Source organism: Embiotoca jacksoni, unplaced genomic scaffold (genome assembly GCF_022577435.1).
Source record: "Embiotoca jacksoni isolate LCO1_2020_lvr unplaced genomic scaffold, fEmbJac1.0.p SCAF_5, whole genome shotgun sequence".
In the NCBI taxonomy this organism is placed as follows: Eukaryota; Metazoa; Chordata; class Actinopteri; family Embiotocidae; genus Embiotoca; species Embiotoca jacksoni.
In genome coordinates, this window is record NW_027185403.1 from 17,535,138 (window position 1) to 17,553,706 (window position 18,569).

An 18,569-nucleotide genomic window follows, 5' to 3' on the forward strand; every position below is an offset into this window, starting at 1 on the left:
TTGTCACAAAGAAACGGGACCAACGTCCGGTCTGCAGAGTTACAGGAGATCAGGGGTGTTTTTTCTCAGGAGAAAAATCGATATCAACTTAACTGCGTCCGTTATACAACGCGAGGTTCAGCCTGGTTGACAAACAAGTCGCGGAGTCTGTGGGAGGAGACTGAGGTGTTAAAGGTGAGCTGGGTGCAACACATCGATAACACACGTAATCATGTCACTAATAATCATTTAATCACGTCATTGTGCACAAAGAGGATGTAAAAGAATCACCAGATATTATACATACGAAGTACGGGATCCCGATGTGACTGTTGATGACGTCAGATGTCACCGTGAAGTGAACATTAACTGTATTAACTTTATTGAGCACGAGGGGGAGACAAAACACACTTTACAGCTTTTTCTTTTATTTTGAAAATAACCGGTTTGACGCTGAGACCAGAGACCATAAAGACAATGACGCATTTAGACAGTCTGCAGTTGTTTTCTTTCACAGATACAGAGACATGAAGGAGTGTGAATAACAGGTTGAGATGAGACATCCGGTTTGAACATTCACACAAATCGAGCTGATTGATTCTCTTGTACGGAGGAGCCTCTTTTATTTTAGAGGTTTTGGGCCGGAAATGGTTTTTTGTGTGTGTGTTGTTGTTGCCGCTGGTGAGGACAGACTTCAGACTTCAGCACAGCGAGCACCACGGACACAAACATCTGTTGACAAATGCTAAGCTAACGCTGTGAGCGTCAGAAAGCGTTGAGCTCCGGTCGGACTCGGTCACCGGAGAGGTAGCTCGGTTCACCGGCGTGGGAGGACAAACTAGTGCTGGCGTGAACGTAATGACTCATTTATATTTAGGGGTCAGGTTGTATTCTTAGCATTAGCCTCTGCCAGAGCCGAGGTCCGACCGGCGGACATGGAGACTCGGAGGATCGAAGACATGTTCGACTTTCGTCGGTAAGTCGGCTAACAGCGAGCTAACAGCGAGCTAACCGCGAGCTCCCCAGTGTCCCTCCAGCTAAAGCTAATTAGCCTCGGTTGTCGTAACGGTCCCGCGTTAAAGAAGCTCAGCGACGGGACATCGCGGCCGGAGACATCGCGGCTAGTGCAGCGTCAACTGTCTCCACGAAGACACGTCTGACGGTGTGTGAAAGGTGGCGTGTCGGCGACCTCGACGTGAGCATTTGGTGGTGCTCCCCGCCGCCGCCGCCGTCGTCGTGTGCTCGGCTGGTTCCGGTGTTCACGGCGCTGAGCGGAGCTTCAACTTTTATTCAACACCGACACGATATTTGAACGTGCGTGATTTGCAACTTCGCATCTAAAATGTGGATTTGAAAACGTAAAAAGTTGCTTCCTTCGTGTTTCACAATGAAACGGACACTCAGGCCTGCAGGTGCAGAAACTTGCCCAATTATGGTGCTGAAATTCGGACACAATAAGGTCGATAATGAGCCTCCAGGATCTCCAGCTGACAAGTCGATCACACAGTGACACGTGTAATTACAGAAAATGAAAGCTTTGGTGAAATGAAACTCACAGTAATGCTGGTGGGTCAGTTACTCATAAACTGGACGTGCACTTGTTTAGTAGTTTACCAAAAGGTTGAGGACAAATGTTTGTGTTGAACTCATTTTAACACAAACTAACTATTTAACAAAGATCTGTTAGAGAAGTGGTTATGCAAATAATCAACTTCTCAGGAAGAACCGGAAGAATCTGTACATTTCTTAAAGATGGTAGTTTTTTTTTTTATTGGTAATATAAGATTACTTCACAATTTAAGACTACAGTTAACCTTGATGTGGGTTTATTTGGTGGTTCAGTACAAGTTTATCAAGTTATCAAAAAAATATAAAATGGCATTAACAAGGCATATGTTTTTAAAAATACGGTAAAAATTTCCCTCTGAGGGATTAATAAAGTATCTATCTATCTATCTATCTATCTATCTATCTATCTATCTAATGACATATTGGCTGATTGAAATTTTTAGATTTAATTTTATTTTGAATTGTGAAGAAGATGCATACAGGAAAAGGCAATTTACAGGTGTAAACATGGTGAAGATCGTGTAATAATGACACTGTACTTTACTCCAAACACGTGTTGCAGTTTATTTTTCCTTATCAGCCAATATACACTGAATCTGACACCTCTGTTATAAGATGATGTCGCCAGATATGGTGACCTGGCCATTTAATCCGTATAACTCTACTATAAATTAGCAACTGAATCTTTCTCCTGTTTCATCTGTTGTTCTATTTGCTCTCTGTCCAGGTTTCCCAAAGATGCAGTTGTTCTCCTGCTGTTGCTGATTTACTTTCCAGTCGGCATTTGTTTGATGTTAATACGGATTTTTATTGGTGTTCATGTGTTCCTGGTCAGCTGTGCACTTCCAGAAAGTTTTGTTAGAAGGCAAGTATTTTAAAAGAATCAGTTTTCTATTAACATTTTTTACTCTCAGAAGTAACCACATTTGGAGTTGTGGCAGCAGTAGTAGTCACATGTGTCATTAATAATAATTAAAGTTTGCAAAAATAATAACTAGTGTGTAAATAGTAGAAGGAATATCAGTGGGTATTAATGCATCTGCATCTTGTGTATCCTATTAATATGAATTGTAGCATGGCTGCCTGTCATAGTTTGCATTGAATTCAGCCACCCCATTAGATACCATTAAGGCAAATGGCTGGTAATTAAGATTTAATGACACATGACTCAGTAATTTTCATCATAAATTAAGATGATGACTATGATTGAAGAACCTTAACATGAGATTAGAGACCATGTAAATGACCTGAATGCTGCTGTAAGAGCCGGAGCGATCAACCCTTCCAGAGTTCATCCCAGCAACATGTTACTGACAATAGGATAAATCAGAAGTACTCACAATGTTGGGCTTTTTGGGGACATAACGTTCTTTTTTGTTTCTTATGTCCTTTTATTTAGATTTATTGTGAGGGTTATGTGCTCTGTTCTGGGGATGCACGTGAGACAGGAAAACCTTCGATCCAGAGACAAAAACACCAAGCTGTACATATGCGATCATGTGACAGAGTTTGACCACAACATAATCAACCTCCTGACCCCCTGCAATACTGTGAGTGCTTGACTTCTACACTGTTCTTTTCGAAACCATTTTGTACAGCACATTTAAAACATTTAGGCATCACTCCACTGTTAAGATTTCAACATGCTTCCTGCACCAGGTAACACATGTGAGTACGCACCAACTTTGTGTGCAGAGACATAATTGTGGTGTAACTTATTCCTCATAATTGTAAACACATGCTCTGACAACGGCACCTTGTTTTATATCAAAGCTGTATGTATTGCAGTATTGATAATAGATGAACCCTGAACTGATTTCTGTAGTTTTCCAACGCTTATTTTTATGTTAATAGTAATTGGAACATTTTCACTCTTTTTTTTTTTTTTTTAAATGACCTTCATGTCATTACGACTTCTGAACCACTATGAATGCTTCCCTATTAGACACAACAAGGATGAAAGTACATCATGTTCTGTATGAAAGCTTCAGTGGATACTGATGACGGTGCATGTTTACACAGGAGCTAGTGTGTAAAATGGTGCATAAAAACATGTTAAAGTCTGACCTGCTCACTGTTCAAACAACTTTTTTATCCCTCAGTGGAAACATGTCATGTATGTGTGTTACCTTCAGCTTTTTGTATTTTGCTGCTAGATATAGTGAACACAGTTTGAGGTGAGTGCGTTGTGTCTCTTCCTTCCTTTTAGCCCCAGTTAGAGGGCTCCACAGGTTTTGTGTGTTGGGCCAGAGGCTTCATGGAGATCCATTCAGCGTCCGGCCAGGGAGCGATAGGAGAGTCTCTTCAGAGGTACTGCTCCGCTGACGGCACCCCACCGTTGCTACTTTTCCCTGAAGAGGACACCACGAATGGCCGTGCTGGCCTGCTCAAGTTCAGGTTAGTGCTAACATTTCTGTTGGAGGATAAAACCACTCGGTGTTCAAAGTCGTGTTTGTTTCCTCTCGCTGGCGACAGCACAGTTATTCCTTGTGAGGGGAAATGTTGTGGAGAATATTATCAGAAAGTTTGACCCACTGAAGTTCAAACTGCAAAATAGTCAAATACCAATGCTTTGTTTCAAATAGGGTACTTGTGCACTTACACTCAGTATTTCAAGTGTGTTCACACTGTACAGAAACATACAGTGTATGACAAGTACAAGGATGACGCACTCAAAACAGTCCAAAAAAGAAGAGTGAAACGCTGGACACTTTCCACCCTAAACGGTCGCCATCTTTAATTAAAGCTGCAGATATTTTGGCGGGTGATGTGTTCACACGCTGAGGTTATTTCCGGTCAGTGCAGAACGACAGTAAGTGTTTTGGAACAGCAGTACTCTGCCAAAAGTCCTGCACTACACAACTAAGAGTTATAACATGGAAGAGCACTATTTGTGAGTGTGCTACAGGAAGTATGTCATTTGGAAAACAGCATAAGAGTCACTCTGCCAGAAACTCTTCTTTAGTTCTCTTGTTCCTGATGTTGTACACTTTTATTTCTAGTAATCAGGAACGAGAATAATAGCCATGCAACAGAGCAGCAACTGTGGAATTTCTCAGTGTTTGCACGTTGAGACAGTTTAGACTGAATCCACATGACTGGCTGTAAAAAGAAAGAGAGATTTAATGAAGCCAGCCGCAAATGATCATCCTTCTTTCACAGCACTTTGAGATAGAGATGAATTACTTTGGCGGTTGACTCTCCCCACTAATTTCCCTCTGGAGTTGGAGGCAAATTAGTGTAAGGAAGTGAAAACGGCTGCAAAATTGATTCATTTCTCTCGTTAATTTGAGTAACTCAGAACAAAGTGCACTGTAAGGAAGTGAAAACGGCTGCAAAATTGATTCATTTCTCTCGTTAATTTGAGTAACTCAGAACAAAGTGCACTGCATCTTCAGTTGAAATGTACTGGAAAGCTCATAAAGCTGGGAAGTGCACTCTATAATACGATGAAGAATATTTCCATGTCCCTGTGATGGACTGCCGACCTGTCCAGGGTGAACCCTGCCTTCGGCCAAAACAGTGAGCTCTGACAGGCTGCAGCCCCCCGTGACCCTGTTCAGGATGAAGCGGGTACAGTTAATGGATGGATGGATATTGCCACGCTGTTTGATTCATGTTTCTCTATGTTCTCTCAATGATATAGTAATATTGATGATAAAATAATACATATTTTTGTCATGTGTTCAGAACTCTTTTCTTCTTTAGTAAAAGAACATCAGCTCTGCTTAGCTCACAGCAGACAGACAAACCAGATCGATAGAGATACAAACTCCTCACCTTGAGGTGAAATTCACCATTTTGAAATCAAAATAGGTGACTTTATGAAGACTTGATATTCTTACTTGAACCTTTGCTCCACTAATCAACCTAACCAACAAAGACAACAGTCAGAGACAAAGCAGGGCAGGTTTCCACTGATTTTGGGTGGTTCTCTCAATAACACATAGGTGTCCTCTTAAAAGGCTTAAATTCTCCAAAATTTTTGTTTTGTAACAAGACTCGCTCACTTTTATTAAATTAACAAGCAACCGCGACATATTTGGCCGAGAGTCACCAGCTAACAGTCACTCTCTGAACTGAAACACCCGTGGATCACTCTGTCTGCTCAATGTCAGATCCGACATAGACAGACGTGCTGATAAATCCCAGTCATTTTATATCTACAGGTTTCTATACAATGGAAACACTGGCAACATGAAACTGGTTTTAAAAGTTAACTGTGAAAATGTTTCTGACCTTAAATTTATCAGTGATTCATAAAGGCAAACTCGTGTATAACTGTAAATTTGAAAGTTTAAACAATGTTAGATGTTAAAATGTAAATTACACTTTATTTGTTTGGTTGATGTATTCATCTCCCACATCTATTGATTCCTTAAAATATCCAGAAATGAGCATTTTAAACGAATATCTATGTCCCCGGATCCTCCTAGCTGTGGCAGGTTTTCTCTATCCAATGCAATGTTTCCACATTTTGTTCTTACCTGTTTGCATTTCTGAAATGTATATTTTTTTTCTTCTCAGTTCCTGGCCTTTCTCACTGACTGAATCCATCCAACCTGTGGCCTTACGGGTGACCAGACCGTTGATTTCTTTGGTAATGTAATTTGAACTTTATAAAGACTATTTAAAGACAGGATAAATAGACACAATGGCCATATTATTGATAATGTATTGTGCTAAAAATCTAGTGCTTGAATTTAATGTTTTTGTGATGGTGACATATAAACTAAGGAACTTTGCTAACGGTGTTCAGCCATAGACAATCATGACAAAATGGGTGAAATTGTCTGGAAGTAGCAGGTAGTTGTTTGTTATGGGCTGCTTTCATCTAATCCTCCATCTCAGTACAAAGAATAATTCTGTCTCGTGTTCCTGTGTGCAGAAGTGGACTTTTACAATGCGTGAGGATATTTGGATGTAGTTGCAGGATTGTTTGGGTCACTAGGACATCACTACAGCTGTTATTTTCCAGATTTCCTATATGAATATACTTGCACACAGTTAAGTTAGAGTTCACTGTAAAATGATAATAGGATTGACTTTATTGTCTTTTGTCTGTCCGCAGAGCACACCAGAGTCCAGCTGGCTGATGGAGCTCTTATGGACATTTTTCGCTCCATGTACTGTGTATCATGTAAGGTACTAAATAATTTGTGTCATTATTTCTATCAGCTGTTGCTTCCTCTTGATATTTTACTTTCCTTGTAAACTTGTAAAAATGTTGTTTTCTTGAGATGTGGATTATGTAAAGTAGAGCTAAAAACTGATGAAAAAACTTGGCTTTGGCACAAGTAACAACCCCAGGCTCATCTGCTCCAGCCAGTAATGCTAATTAATGAGTATGTTATACTTGTTATGTTCTAAATTAAGTTTTTGACATGCTCTCTTGTTGAATTTGGGCCTTTCTGTTTCCATAAGTGTTGCCAGATTTACTTCTTATCCTTGCTTTTTTTTGTTGTTGTTGTGTTTCTTCATTTTTATCCCAGTTGGCTGCCACCAGTGTCCAGACAAGATGGCGAGTCCACGCAGGAGTTTGCCAACAAAGTCCAGGAGGTGAGACTAATGTTTGCCAGTTGAGAGCTTTCATACGGGTTATATTTGTGATGGTCAAAACAAATATGTGGAAAAGTTATAGAGTAATACAAATTATGCAAATCCCCGACTCCAGCATCTACCGCCAGATCAGTCTTTAGTATATTGCAGTATAGTGAATGATAGATCCCTAAAAGTACAGCTTTAATAGATTCATGATTTTCCACCTTTTTTTTTTTTTTTTTTGCTTCCCTTCCTCCTTTAAAATGTGTCTTGTTTTTCAGCTATTAGCAGGTGAACTCGGTCTGGTCTCCACCAAGATCACTAAAGCCGATAAAGCAGAGCACATCAAAAGGAAAAGACATTCTGCACCACAAACATCTACAAGTAAGTAAACAACATACTTTTGCAGTGAGTCAGATTCTGTACATGTGGAACATCCAGCTTCTTGTATTTGAGTTATGGGGAAAGTCAGCTGTTCTTTTACTTACCCGAGGTGTCACCCCCGGCTCTATTGGGCTCGGATTCATGGTCCAGAGTTTGGGCGCAGATGATCACAGGATTGCTAAAATGGCCCAACAGGTGAAGGACGTGCTGCCTCATGTCCCACTGAATGTCATTACAAAGGATTTGGGTAGGTCACTGTTTCAATGCATGTTCATATTTTGGCCACACATCCACATCACCTGGAATATATTTTCATGTTCATCATTCCTCCGAATTTGAACACATCCTTTAATAAGGCTTAATTTGCCATACACTTACAGTTGTTTCTTGATTGTGTACAGCAAAAACCAATTGTGTTGACACCACCATAACAAATCTGCTGGAGAACAAGGATGAAGCTCCAATGGAAGCCAGCGGGACGTTGACATTTGGGGCCTCTAAGATCAGATCCTATTCTTCTGTTTCTGCTCCCACCATCAAGGTTTGTCCACTCTAAATGAGATTATTAATAAATAAGCATCAGTAATGTGGATGTAATGGTTAAGTGGGTAAAAGCGAATAATAGAAGAGCTAGAACAGTCTGGTGAGCCCAGAAAATGGGTTCACTTTACTGTCATGCAGCCTTTAAAACCAGGAAAAGACAACAGTGGTGTCATATTACAAAATCTAAAATCCAAAAAAGGTGATGAGTAGTCACATATTATGATATGATCTTATATTATTTAACGCCCAGCCCTGTGTAAACCTATGAAGTTCATATTTCCTCAAATTGAACTAAGGATTATACTTTTTTTTAAATTTATTTCAGTTGGGTTACTTTATGTTGTGTCACTGATTAATTTTCTTTGTACTGATGAGACAAAACATTAAGACCACTCCTGCCTAAGAAGCTGTTGGTTCTTTGTGTGCAGTCAAAATGCTTTAATCCACAGAGGCATCAACTTCACAAGACCTCTGAAGGTACTCTGGTATCTGACATCAGCACGCTCACAGCAGGTTTTTTTTAAGTTGAGTTGGAGCTTCTGTGGATCAGCCTTGTTCCAGCACATCAACCAGCACCTCGTTAATTTGTCATGCATGTAAAACCTTTGCCTTCTACAGCGCTGATGAAAAGCTTGTCTCGAGCTATCATCTTTAAAATACGGACCATTGTTTGCTCAGCACGTCTAACATCAAACTTAGTTTGACTGGTGACAAAGCCAGCCATTGATTGTTGATCTGCGGATGTCTGCTCAGTGCTTCGATCTTAAATGCTGTGGCAGACTGATATTCTATCTTCACAGCACAGTTTAAGCACCACCGTATTTTCATTTATTTTTTGAAGGACACAGAACTTTTTGATGGTTGTAGTCCTTGGTACCGTAACATTGAATTGGACAGCACCAAACACATTTTACCCTAGCCTTGTAGTTCTGCGTTCTTCTCTTCCATTTTTGTTGTTCAAACAAAAGTGGAAATAGCAAACAGCTTGGAGGTGCATTACCGCCACTTTCTGGTGGTAGTAAAACAATTTACCAGTGAAATCAAGGCAAATGAGATGATAGTGACACAAACTATAATTTTTTTAAATTTTCTAATGACTGTTTGAAAATCATAACCCATCTTTAGGGCCTGCCTGCATCCAACACTGAAAACAACAACTATAAACTACAAACAAAATAATCAACTTTATCAACTTTATTCACTTTATCTAAGAGGTCGCAGTGTTTTGGCTCATCAGTGTTTGTTCAAATACAATCTATCTTTTTGGTTTTTGCTGAACTGATCATTCCACTTTCTCCTCATCTACAGCCTGCTTCCAAAAGTTTTGGGAAATCACCAGCTGACCGACATATGTCTCTCCAAGAAAGAAAAGAAGCGCTGTATAATTTTGCACGAAGGTGAGATTTTCTTGGCATTAGCCATATCTCCTCAGAGATTATTTTAGTATTTGCAAGAGGAGCAGAATTTGTTTGAACATTCCAGCAGCAGCTGCCAAATATGGTGGAGTTCATTTTTCCATTCGTCTCTTGACTGTTGTTTTAATCAGAGGTTTCTAGACTCTATTTCTTTTGCTCCATGTCTGTGCAGTTCATGTTAATAAGACACCTTAGACAACAGCCAAAACGGCTTCATTATGCACAAGATCTCACACTTGTGCTGTGCTGAATATTTATGTAATATTCATTTGGCTTGAGATTTGCTTTGAACACATTTCTTGAGTCGTGTCTCGTGCTCAATACTGATTCTACACCGTGTTACAGCTGTTTTATCCAAAAGAACAACTGTCTTACACAAATTTAGACCCGACAGGTTTGCTCTGAAATCCAGACTGTGTCTGAAACAGCAGTCGGAGAGCATTGAGCCATAGACAGGAAAGATGAGTGACCAACATCTCCAAACTGTTGTGTCTCTTTACATGAAGCATTGTCAGTCAATAGCACCTGAAAATATTCTGGGTCATGAAGTTCCACATTTTTATCAGATATCTAACTGCATCGGCAATGTCACTGATTAATAGTGCAATTTAAAGCTACACTTATCTATAGTTTTATCCTAAAAGTGGATCAAATTACTCTCATTAATGTGAAAAGGCTCGGTTGTAATGGCAAACTCTCAGGTTACACTAGATTGTTTTATGTCCTTTTAGCTTATTGTTTCGGTTTTATGGCCTGCAAATTCAATGTTTTGGTTCACTTACATCTGTCCCTGCATTGTTTACATTTACAGCCAGCAGTTGTTTACAGTTGAAGAGCTCAGATTAATGAACTCAGTCTCTCGGCCGCTTGAGCTCAGCAGAGAGCACCAAGTTAGCAACTGGCTGCTAAACATAATGGAGCATGTAGCAGCTAAAGATAGCAAGACCTCATATATTTTCATCTGGAGTCCGTGGAAAGCTAAACATAGCTTGAAATGAATGCTGTCAACTTGATGTGACCGAGAATTAAGGCCACAGTAAGGAGAAAAAAGAGAAAAGGAGAGGATTATTTTTATTTTGCTATTTGAGAATAATTTGGAAATGTCAAGAATAAAGTTGAAATACTATTTTGAGAATGAAGTTGAAATGTGTGGCTGGCACGGATACCAAAAGTTCAACTTCATCCTCAACATTTAGACTTTTATTCTTAAAATGGTTCTAGTAACTTTATGATCTTTTAAGATCAGTGTTGTGTTTAAAAGTTGTTGTGCTGCCCGCAAGTGGACAAAAATATATCATGATCTTTTTAATTAAAGGCAAGAAAAATGTATAAAATGGGAAAAAAAATTCCTTCAGTAAGCATCAGTTTCATGTGTTAGTTTTATGACACAGTATTACAGGTATGTGAGCAATAAACCATGACAGCTGAAAATAGTCTTGGACAAACTAACTCTAGGACTCGAGGGACCTTAAAATGTGGCAGATTACTGGTACAGCTTGAGAGAGTTTGACCATAAATCACTGCATTCAGTTTAATTTGGTCCAAGACGGGGACAAGACCACATTTATGCATTTACAGTGAGTCCAGAAGCAGTTAGACTGTCTGTCATGAAGTGTGTGTGTCATGTGCAGCATCTATAGGTGTGTGTTAAAATCTTGAAACATGAAACTCACATGAAGTGAAGTAAACATCTGCTTTTCTCTTCCAGGCGCTACATTGAAAAGCACGGATTGGATCAAGAAGACAGTCAGTGAAGACACTTTGGGTCAAGCCATTATTGAACACTTGTCAGAAAGAATCATATTCAACTTGCATAACTGTCTAATTTGAATGGTGATTTTATATTCCCTCGACCAGTTCTGTTGAAATAAGCAGATTTTATTATTTGCAAATGATGGCGACAAGTATTCAGAAACATGTATGAATTCATTGAACGGTGATTATGCATGTTTAATTCGTTCTGGCTGATACATGATTTTGATAACAGTTTGTATTACGATCCACTGACTGTGAATCATCTATTTATTTTTATAATGTCCAGAATCGTTGATGAAAATAAAGTTCAGCTTGACCTTGCTTTCATGAACTTCTTTCAGACAGATGTGGATTCATGTTATTGAGGGACTGTAGTGTAATTAAGATCTCCTAAGTTTAACATAAACAAGTATTTAAAGCAGGCTTGAGCAGGAAACCTCAAATAAAATGTATATACAATTTGTATAATATTAGTATGACAATAATAGTTTCAATTGTTATATTTCTTGTGTGTAATGCGTGCAAAACAACCAAATTCTGCCATAAGAGGGAGCCAGACAGTTGTTATTATGTACTTCTGAAGCTACAGACTATATGAAAGTGATCCCATTATGTTTTTTAAGGAAGATAGTCTGGCGTCTCCTCTGTCGTCTGCAGCTCTGAAGACATTTAAAATGGACACTGAAACACCCAAACATAGAAGAAACAAGACAAAAAAACAATTGTCTAAGAGAATGGTGAATCATGGATTTCAAGAATTTTACACGATGTCAACAAATGTGGAAATTTCACATCTAATTGAAACACACTTGCAACCCAGCAGAGTGATAAAAGGTTGAAAACAAATGTGACTGAAGAGTGGACTGAATGGGATAATTAATTGCAGTGTGGATGGATGTTGTTGACATGCAGATCAAATCGTCCAGACAGTAAATTAGGAGTTGCAAGTTGAAAGCTGAGATAAAAAAAAAAAAAAAAAAAAAAAAAAAACTTTACAGTGTTCTACATTTATAGTAAATATTTTCTGTATATAAAGCAAAGACATTTCAGCATGACCCAATAGAATTGTTCATTACTGCGACTATTTGAATGTTATTTGTCCTAAACGTCGCATTTGGACACCTCGTGTGTCAGACAGACACTGTCCCGGGACAGGTCCACAGACGAACACCGGTCGTGTTGGTTGTTTTAACAGCAGCTTCCCTGCGGCTGTGCAGCTGGCAGTATTTGATAAGTATTTCCAGACACGGCGGTGATGACCAGATGTCCGTGTTTCTTGCAGTACGTAAACGCACCTCTCCGCCACACCGGATGTGACGTTTCCTTCCGTCCTCAGAATACAGCCGCGATTAAGCTAGCCAGTTAGCAATGTCAGGTGTTGAGGAAACTTTAAATGAATCTGTAGAGGTTAAAGAAGACAAAGAGTTTGATGGAGAGGCTGAGGACCAACTCGGGGATGATTATGGTCTCGATCCGACTCGATATATGTTTTACAGGTAGTGTTTGGTTATCAGTTTCTCTAAATGTTCGGGTGGCTAACTTAGCTTTGTTAGCTGCACTGTTTAGCAAGTTCTTCTCCATTAACTTCAGTTTATTATAACTTGTTATACAAATATAATAACATTACCACCGGTGTCTTAGGAAGTGGAAGTTCAACTTTAAACAATTATTGACTGGAATACCTTTCTGCTTATTGAACAACCCGGTTCATCCCAACACAACACAAGTCGTCTGAATATTGACTGAAGATTCAATTAAAAACTTAAAACGTGTAAAAGTCTCCATGTACGTCATCAACGCCTTTGTTTGATGACGTGCTGTAACCAGCTGTGTCATTACGGTCAGACAGACCCACCGGCGTGTTTGTGTTTCAGAGACCGGAAGGAGTGGACAGACCTGGAGCCTGTCCCTCAGGACGATGGACCAAGTCCTGTCGTGAAGATCGCCTACTCTGAAAAGTGTAAGAGATGTTCACATACAGTCAAAACATAATCACATTAGTTGTTTAAAAAATAAATATATGTATATGTATATATATATATATATATATATATTTATTTATATATATATATATATATATATATATATATATATATATAAAGATAAACGACCAGTAAACACTAGATCATCTTTTCGTACATACATGTGCTTATTTATTTAGTTAAGCAAGTTATCGGTGTTTCCTACCTCCTGAATTTGATAGCAGGTGTATTTGCTGTTATTTTTGTCACCTTTTGCATTTTGTCGTGCACCGCGACACCCAGACACATTTCTTGTACGTGGAAATTTCCTCGACTGTAAACTTGATTCTGTTTGTAATGTACGTGTCTTTCTTCCAACAGTCTCAGATGTTTACAACTATTTCCGCGCCCTCCTAAAGAACGATGAAAAAAGCGAACGGGCTTTCGCTTTGACAGCAGATGCCATCGAGTTGAATGCTGCAAACTACACAGTCTGGTGAGCACGTTGATTGTTGAGAATATGGAAAGACAATGATGCGATACAATTTTCACAACATGATGGGAAACAAGAGCAAAAGAGGCCGTTCATAGATTTAAGCTTACTAGTGGTTAGGGTTGCAGCGGTATACCGTGATACAAACATCGGTGCTTACTATACTACGTACAATCGCATATGACCCTTATTGAAAAACATACAACAAACGGAGATTCTTGCCTGCGTGTTGCCGTCACTTTTCGTCCTTGACTTCCTGCCAGACTGTAATTAAAACCAGAGGGATAACTTTGAACATCCCACAAATGAATGTGGGGTTGCCCACAAGGATGGATATCCCATTTGCTGAAAAGCGTGGACACAGTGGCTTCTGATGCAGCAACATGTCAAACATTTTTGAGAATCGGCACGGATCAAATGTGTCCTGTTTAAATCCCAAATGATTAAAAAACCTCTGAACATTTGACCTTTTATCATAAAATGTGCGATCAAAATAATTCTCCAAATCCTGGTGCTGACAAACTGTGTGAGTTGAAGGTAATTAACAACTATTTTGATAGTTGTTAATTTACTGACTATTCCTGACCGCTTTTCATTGTTTAGAGAACATGTGACGACATTTCTCCTTATGTTTAGAATTTTTACAAACCAAACTATTAATCAATTGTTGGACAAAATATTTAGCATTAGTTGCAGTTGGATACAAAATAGTTCAAAAACCCTCCTCAACCAACTACAACAGTAAAAGTAATTATTTGTAGAAGACTTTTTAAACACGGCACCATTTAAGCCATATTTCTTGTAGTTTGTACAGGAAACTCGAATGTTTCAGATTTCAACTATAACTATGAAAAATAACCTTTCTGTTTTTGTTCCTTTAAGAGCAGTTGTACTTGATTATAATAACAATTGTAAAATACTTCTATATTGTGATATTTTTTGAGACGCTTATCCTACCATGAAAAACCATAGTTCAACCCTTCTAGTGGTGTTATGTTTATGCCAAAAAAATAACTTAGTCATTGTTCGTATGGATTTTTTTTTATTGGTGTTCAGTTTCACAATTTCTCATATAGTGACATAATTTACATGCTGTATTATCTAGCTTTTAAATAAAACAAAGAAACACCAATACATGATTGATATGTTAAAAAATGAGTGTCCTCTGGGAGTGTAACATTGGGTTTGGGAATGTCCAGGCACTACAGGCGAGTGCTCCTGCAGGCCCTATCAAAAGACCTGAGGGAGGAGATGAGGTACATTACTAACATCATCGAGGAACAACCCAAAAACTATCAAGTCTGGTGAGTGCTGGCGGCTGGGGGGAGGAGGGGGGGAGGGAGGGAGGGAGAAGGACACTCGGAAAACATTCAGTTTCATGAAAACACTTCCAAACTCCTCTCCCAGGCATCACAGACGTATGGTGGTGGAGTGGCTGAATGACCCCTCGGCGGAACTGGAGTTCATTGCAGACATTCTCAGCCAAGATGCGAAGAACTACCACGCCTGGCAGCACAGACAGTGGGTCATCCAGGTAGGTGTTTCTCTTAGCAGAATTTGGCTTCAAAACTGAGGAATGAGGTCCAGTTTTCTGCCCACAGCGAGCCTCTCTGCCAGACTGAATCCTTCGCTTATTAATTTGGTAATTTGTTGGTGTGCTGTTTCTTGTCCCTGTGGTCAGTATTTATCTCATGCATTGCAGCGACACTACTAAAAGTGATTACACAAACAAGACTGTTGCCAACATTTGTCCTATATGATCTTCAGGAGTACAAACTGTGGGACAGCGAGCTGGAGTTTGTGGAAAGTCTTTTGGAAGATGATGTGAGGAATAACTCTGCATGGAACCAGAGGCATTTTGTCATTTCTCACACTACAGGTTTCTCTGATCCGGCTGTCGTCGGGAGAGAAATACAGTGAGTGCTTTTTCTAAAGATCTGGACACACAATTCATTTTCACTTTTCAAGGTGGATGAAAAGTGATAGAAGTTACCATCAATAGCTTATTTAGCTTGATTAACATCAGCATCCTCATGTTTTTGAGACCACTGGTTCATGCGCATTTTTATTTGACCATGAACCTGAAACCAGAGAAATTATACATTTGGTGTCGAACTCGGGCAATCGACAACAGAAACCCTTGAAATGCAAATCTGCACGAACCGGTGATCACAGTCTTGTTCTACTGTACATGGTTGAGGAAACAATTCATTTGATATGAAATGACTACATTTAAGAAAATGTTCCTGTTTTTACTTTAAAAACTATAGACGTCTTATGAATAAGCTCTTTGATGAGTCCAAGTTTCTAATAACCTTACCATTGTCCTTCCTTCCATTTGTGCATTAATGTTTCTGATGCATACATTAGACTGATCTTTCTCTCTGTGTCAGGTATTGTCTGAACCAGATCAAGAAGGCTCCTCACAATGAAAGTGCATGGAATTATTTGAAAGGGTAAGACGTAAAACTCACAAAAGAGGATTATTTTCTATTGTAAAGTGTCTAAATGCCAGGAAATGTGTAAGGAGCAAAAATGTGTCCAATTTTCTTTGATGTATGAATTAATTTGTTCTCTTCATAATCTGAATTCAAGAATATTTCAGTGATTCAGACATTCACAATGTATAGCATGCTACAGAGGTGAAACCAGGTAGAGATTCAGTTATTAAATATAAAGAAGCTCACTGACAATATTCCCTCTTTTTCTTTCCGTTTTCTCCCCCAAAGGATGCTGCAAGATCGAGGCATGTCGTCTCAGCCCGGTCTGCTGGAGAGGGTTCTGGAGCTGAAGGAGACGCATTGCTCACCTTACCTTCTAGCATTTCTCTTTGATTGCTATGAGGATGCCTTAGAGAGCATCATGCAAGAGAAACATGTGGAGGAAGAGAAACAAAGGGAGATTTTGAGAAAGGCTCTAGAAGTAAGTGCTTCTGCAAACTTAGAAATACAAGTTAGAACTTTGCCGTAATAATTTTCTCATTAAAACTGAGGCCTGAAATTATGCCATTAATGCTGTTGTCTGACCCTTGTGTTTGTTGTCGTCCCCCCCTTCCGCCCCCACCCTTTGAAGATTTGTGAACATCTGGCAGAGGAGAAGGACACCATCCGTAAGGAGTACTGGCAGTTTTTGGGACGTTCTTTACAAAGCAAATGCGGAAGCGGCGATTCCTCTGACGAGCCTGTGGCAGACAATCCTGAGTTCTCGGTCCCAGCATCTGGACCACAGGAGATCAGCTAGACCTCCAGGAGACTTGCACCATCGCCACTCCCTGTACTGCTTCATCAACACGGTCGGCAGAATCAGTCCCCCTGACGTTTAGTATTGCTGTAAATGACTACAATGTATATTTCTGACAAAGTTTCCAAAAATCACAGCGAACATGAGGTCATGCATGCGAATGCCTTGATTTTGAAATACATAGAAATCTCCCTCTTACAATAGTTTAATTAGATTTGCACGGGAAAAGCAAAGTTCGTTTCATAAATAGGATTAAAAATGGATCATGTCTCCTTTTTTTCTACCATAAAGCAGGCGTCAGAAGCACAGCTGTGTCATACATCTGGATTTGACAGTCAGTTTATCGCCAGACTGCTTTTCCTCATTCTGTCTAAATACAGATGTCTTCACTGTCTTCTAAAATGTTGTCATGGTTACTGATACACCTCTGCATCACGCCAGAGGATGTAATACACCCGTCAGTCCACTAGAGGAAACCGTATCAATGTCATGTTTGGCCTCACACAGGCGTGAAAAGTACACGCATGCGTGATTGATAAAGTCTGTGTAGACAGCAGGTTGCAGATGGTTGGATGGAACAAACACGGGACAGTAACCCAGACGACAGGTGTTCAAGTTTGTGAGAAAGCAGAAGTCAACACTGATTTCTGTTACGTAATGCAAGTAAGTTACTTATGTAACGCTACATATTTAACATAGGTAATGTACATTAACATAGCTATATGACGTCATGTAACATAAAGTTACATATTGAACTCAAACTGATCTTTTGGTGCCTAAAATGAAGGCACCTTACTTTACTACCGAGAGAAAACGTGACTCTGACACGACACCCTCTAGTGGACCGGTGGGTGTATTACACACGTTGGTGTGCTACCGAGTTGTCCTCCAAGTATTTGAGTGCAAACCAATATCCGTTCACAGTCTTGAAAGTTGGTAGTTAAGATACTAGTAGAAACTAAATCTACGTAGGTCTTTTTCCCGCTTGACATTTTGACTTATTGTACGGAAAATACCACCGGTGTGTTAATGATGGCTGCATTCCATTGGTGAGGTCCTGCTTTTGTGCATGTTGGTCCACTCATGGTTTACTGGGACAGAGCCATCATTAATACACCTGTTCTGTCTCCACAATGACAAGTCAAAATGTCTGCTGTGAGAAAAGTTTATATGACGAAGAGCATTTCAACTGATGTTTATGTAATAGAAAGAAAAAAAAATAACTTAGTGGACATACGTTAACTCCAAAACTTTCATTTTGTTTGCAAACCCACATACATCATCTTGTTGCTTGTATGTTCGATGGTTGTCAGAGAATTCGTGTGTTTGTGTTTTAACACAATAATAACAGTTTGTAGTCGTACTGACATTTGGTTTGTCCAACTTTTATTCCGTGATAATAAATCAGTTGAGAGATGAAATGCGGTTTTACACTGCTGCATTCTGATCAATGACTCCCACAACATCACAGCCTCCCCTTCTTCCCAAATCTATATCGCTCACTTTAAGTGAGCCACTTTCTTGCTATTAGGCAGAGTTTGTTGTGTTTGGTCCTCCGAACTGTGCTGCAGGGACAAAAGTGAACGAAGCAGCACACAGCACATGCATCGACACTCATAAGCTCATGTCCTGGACTCCCTCGGAGCAAGGAAATGGATTTACTCCACGAGATGCAGCTGTTTCTACTTC

The 18,569-nt window shown here is 39.5% G+C and overlaps 2 protein-coding genes across 3 annotated transcripts; both read left to right on the forward strand.

Moving 5' to 3' along the window:
* Positions 1-24: 24 nt before the first annotated feature.
* Positions 25-11,507, forward strand: aup1 (AUP1 lipid droplet regulating VLDL assembly factor). 2 transcript variants are annotated; one of them, XM_069171794.1, is made up of 12 exons: positions 25-174; positions 2,276-2,413; positions 2,948-3,098; positions 3,758-3,945; positions 6,076-6,148; positions 6,620-6,693; positions 7,041-7,107; positions 7,371-7,473; positions 7,583-7,720; positions 7,875-8,014; positions 9,325-9,413; positions 11,140-11,507. In XM_069171794.1, the coding sequence occupies exons 2-12, from the start codon at positions 2,340-2,342 to the stop codon at positions 11,183-11,185; spliced, it is 1,143 nt and encodes a 380-aa protein (XP_069027895.1). In that variant the 5' UTR covers positions 25-174; positions 2,276-2,339; the 3' UTR covers positions 11,186-11,507. The 2 variants fall into 2 exon arrangements, with proteins under 2 accessions (XP_069027895.1, XP_069027894.1); XM_069171793.1 differs by lacking the exon at positions 25-174 and adding an exon at positions 524-955.
* A 998-nt stretch (positions 11,508-12,505) lies between these two features.
* fnta (farnesyltransferase, CAAX box, subunit alpha) lies at positions 12,506-18,301 on the forward strand. Its single transcript, XM_069171206.1, has 9 exons — positions 12,506-12,682; positions 13,061-13,146; positions 13,529-13,643; positions 14,840-14,944; positions 15,048-15,174; positions 15,408-15,556; positions 16,034-16,096; positions 16,370-16,562; positions 16,713-18,301. The coding sequence occupies exons 1-9, from the start codon at positions 12,555-12,557 to the stop codon at positions 16,878-16,880; spliced, it is 1,134 nt and encodes a 377-aa protein (XP_069027307.1). The 5' UTR covers positions 12,506-12,554; the 3' UTR covers positions 16,881-18,301.
* The last annotated feature ends 268 nt before the right edge of the window (positions 18,302-18,569 follow it).

Excerpts from the sequence above, each read along its gene's own strand:
- fnta (XM_069171206.1), top strand. The coding sequence starts at position 12,555 with ATGTCAGGTGTTGAGGAAACTTTAAATGAATCTGTAGAGGTTAAAGAA. Across the intron at positions 14,945-15,047 it reads CCCAAAAACTATCAAGTCTG|GCATCACAGACGTATGGTGG; the intron begins GTGAGTGCTGGC and ends CTCCTCTCCCAG. Across the intron at positions 15,175-15,407 it reads ACAGACAGTGGGTCATCCAG|GAGTACAAACTGTGGGACAG; the intron begins GTAGGTGTTTCT and ends TATGATCTTCAG.
- aup1 (XM_069171793.1), top strand. The coding sequence starts at position 915 with ATGGAGACTCGGAGGATCGAAGACATGTTCGACTTTCGTCG. Across the intron at positions 3,099-3,757 it reads TCCTGACCCCCTGCAATACT|CCCCAGTTAGAGGGCTCCAC; the intron begins GTGAGTGCTTGA and ends CCTTCCTTTTAG. Across the intron at positions 7,721-7,874 it reads TGTCATTACAAAGGATTTGG|CAAAAACCAATTGTGTTGAC; the intron begins GTAGGTCACTGT and ends GATTGTGTACAG.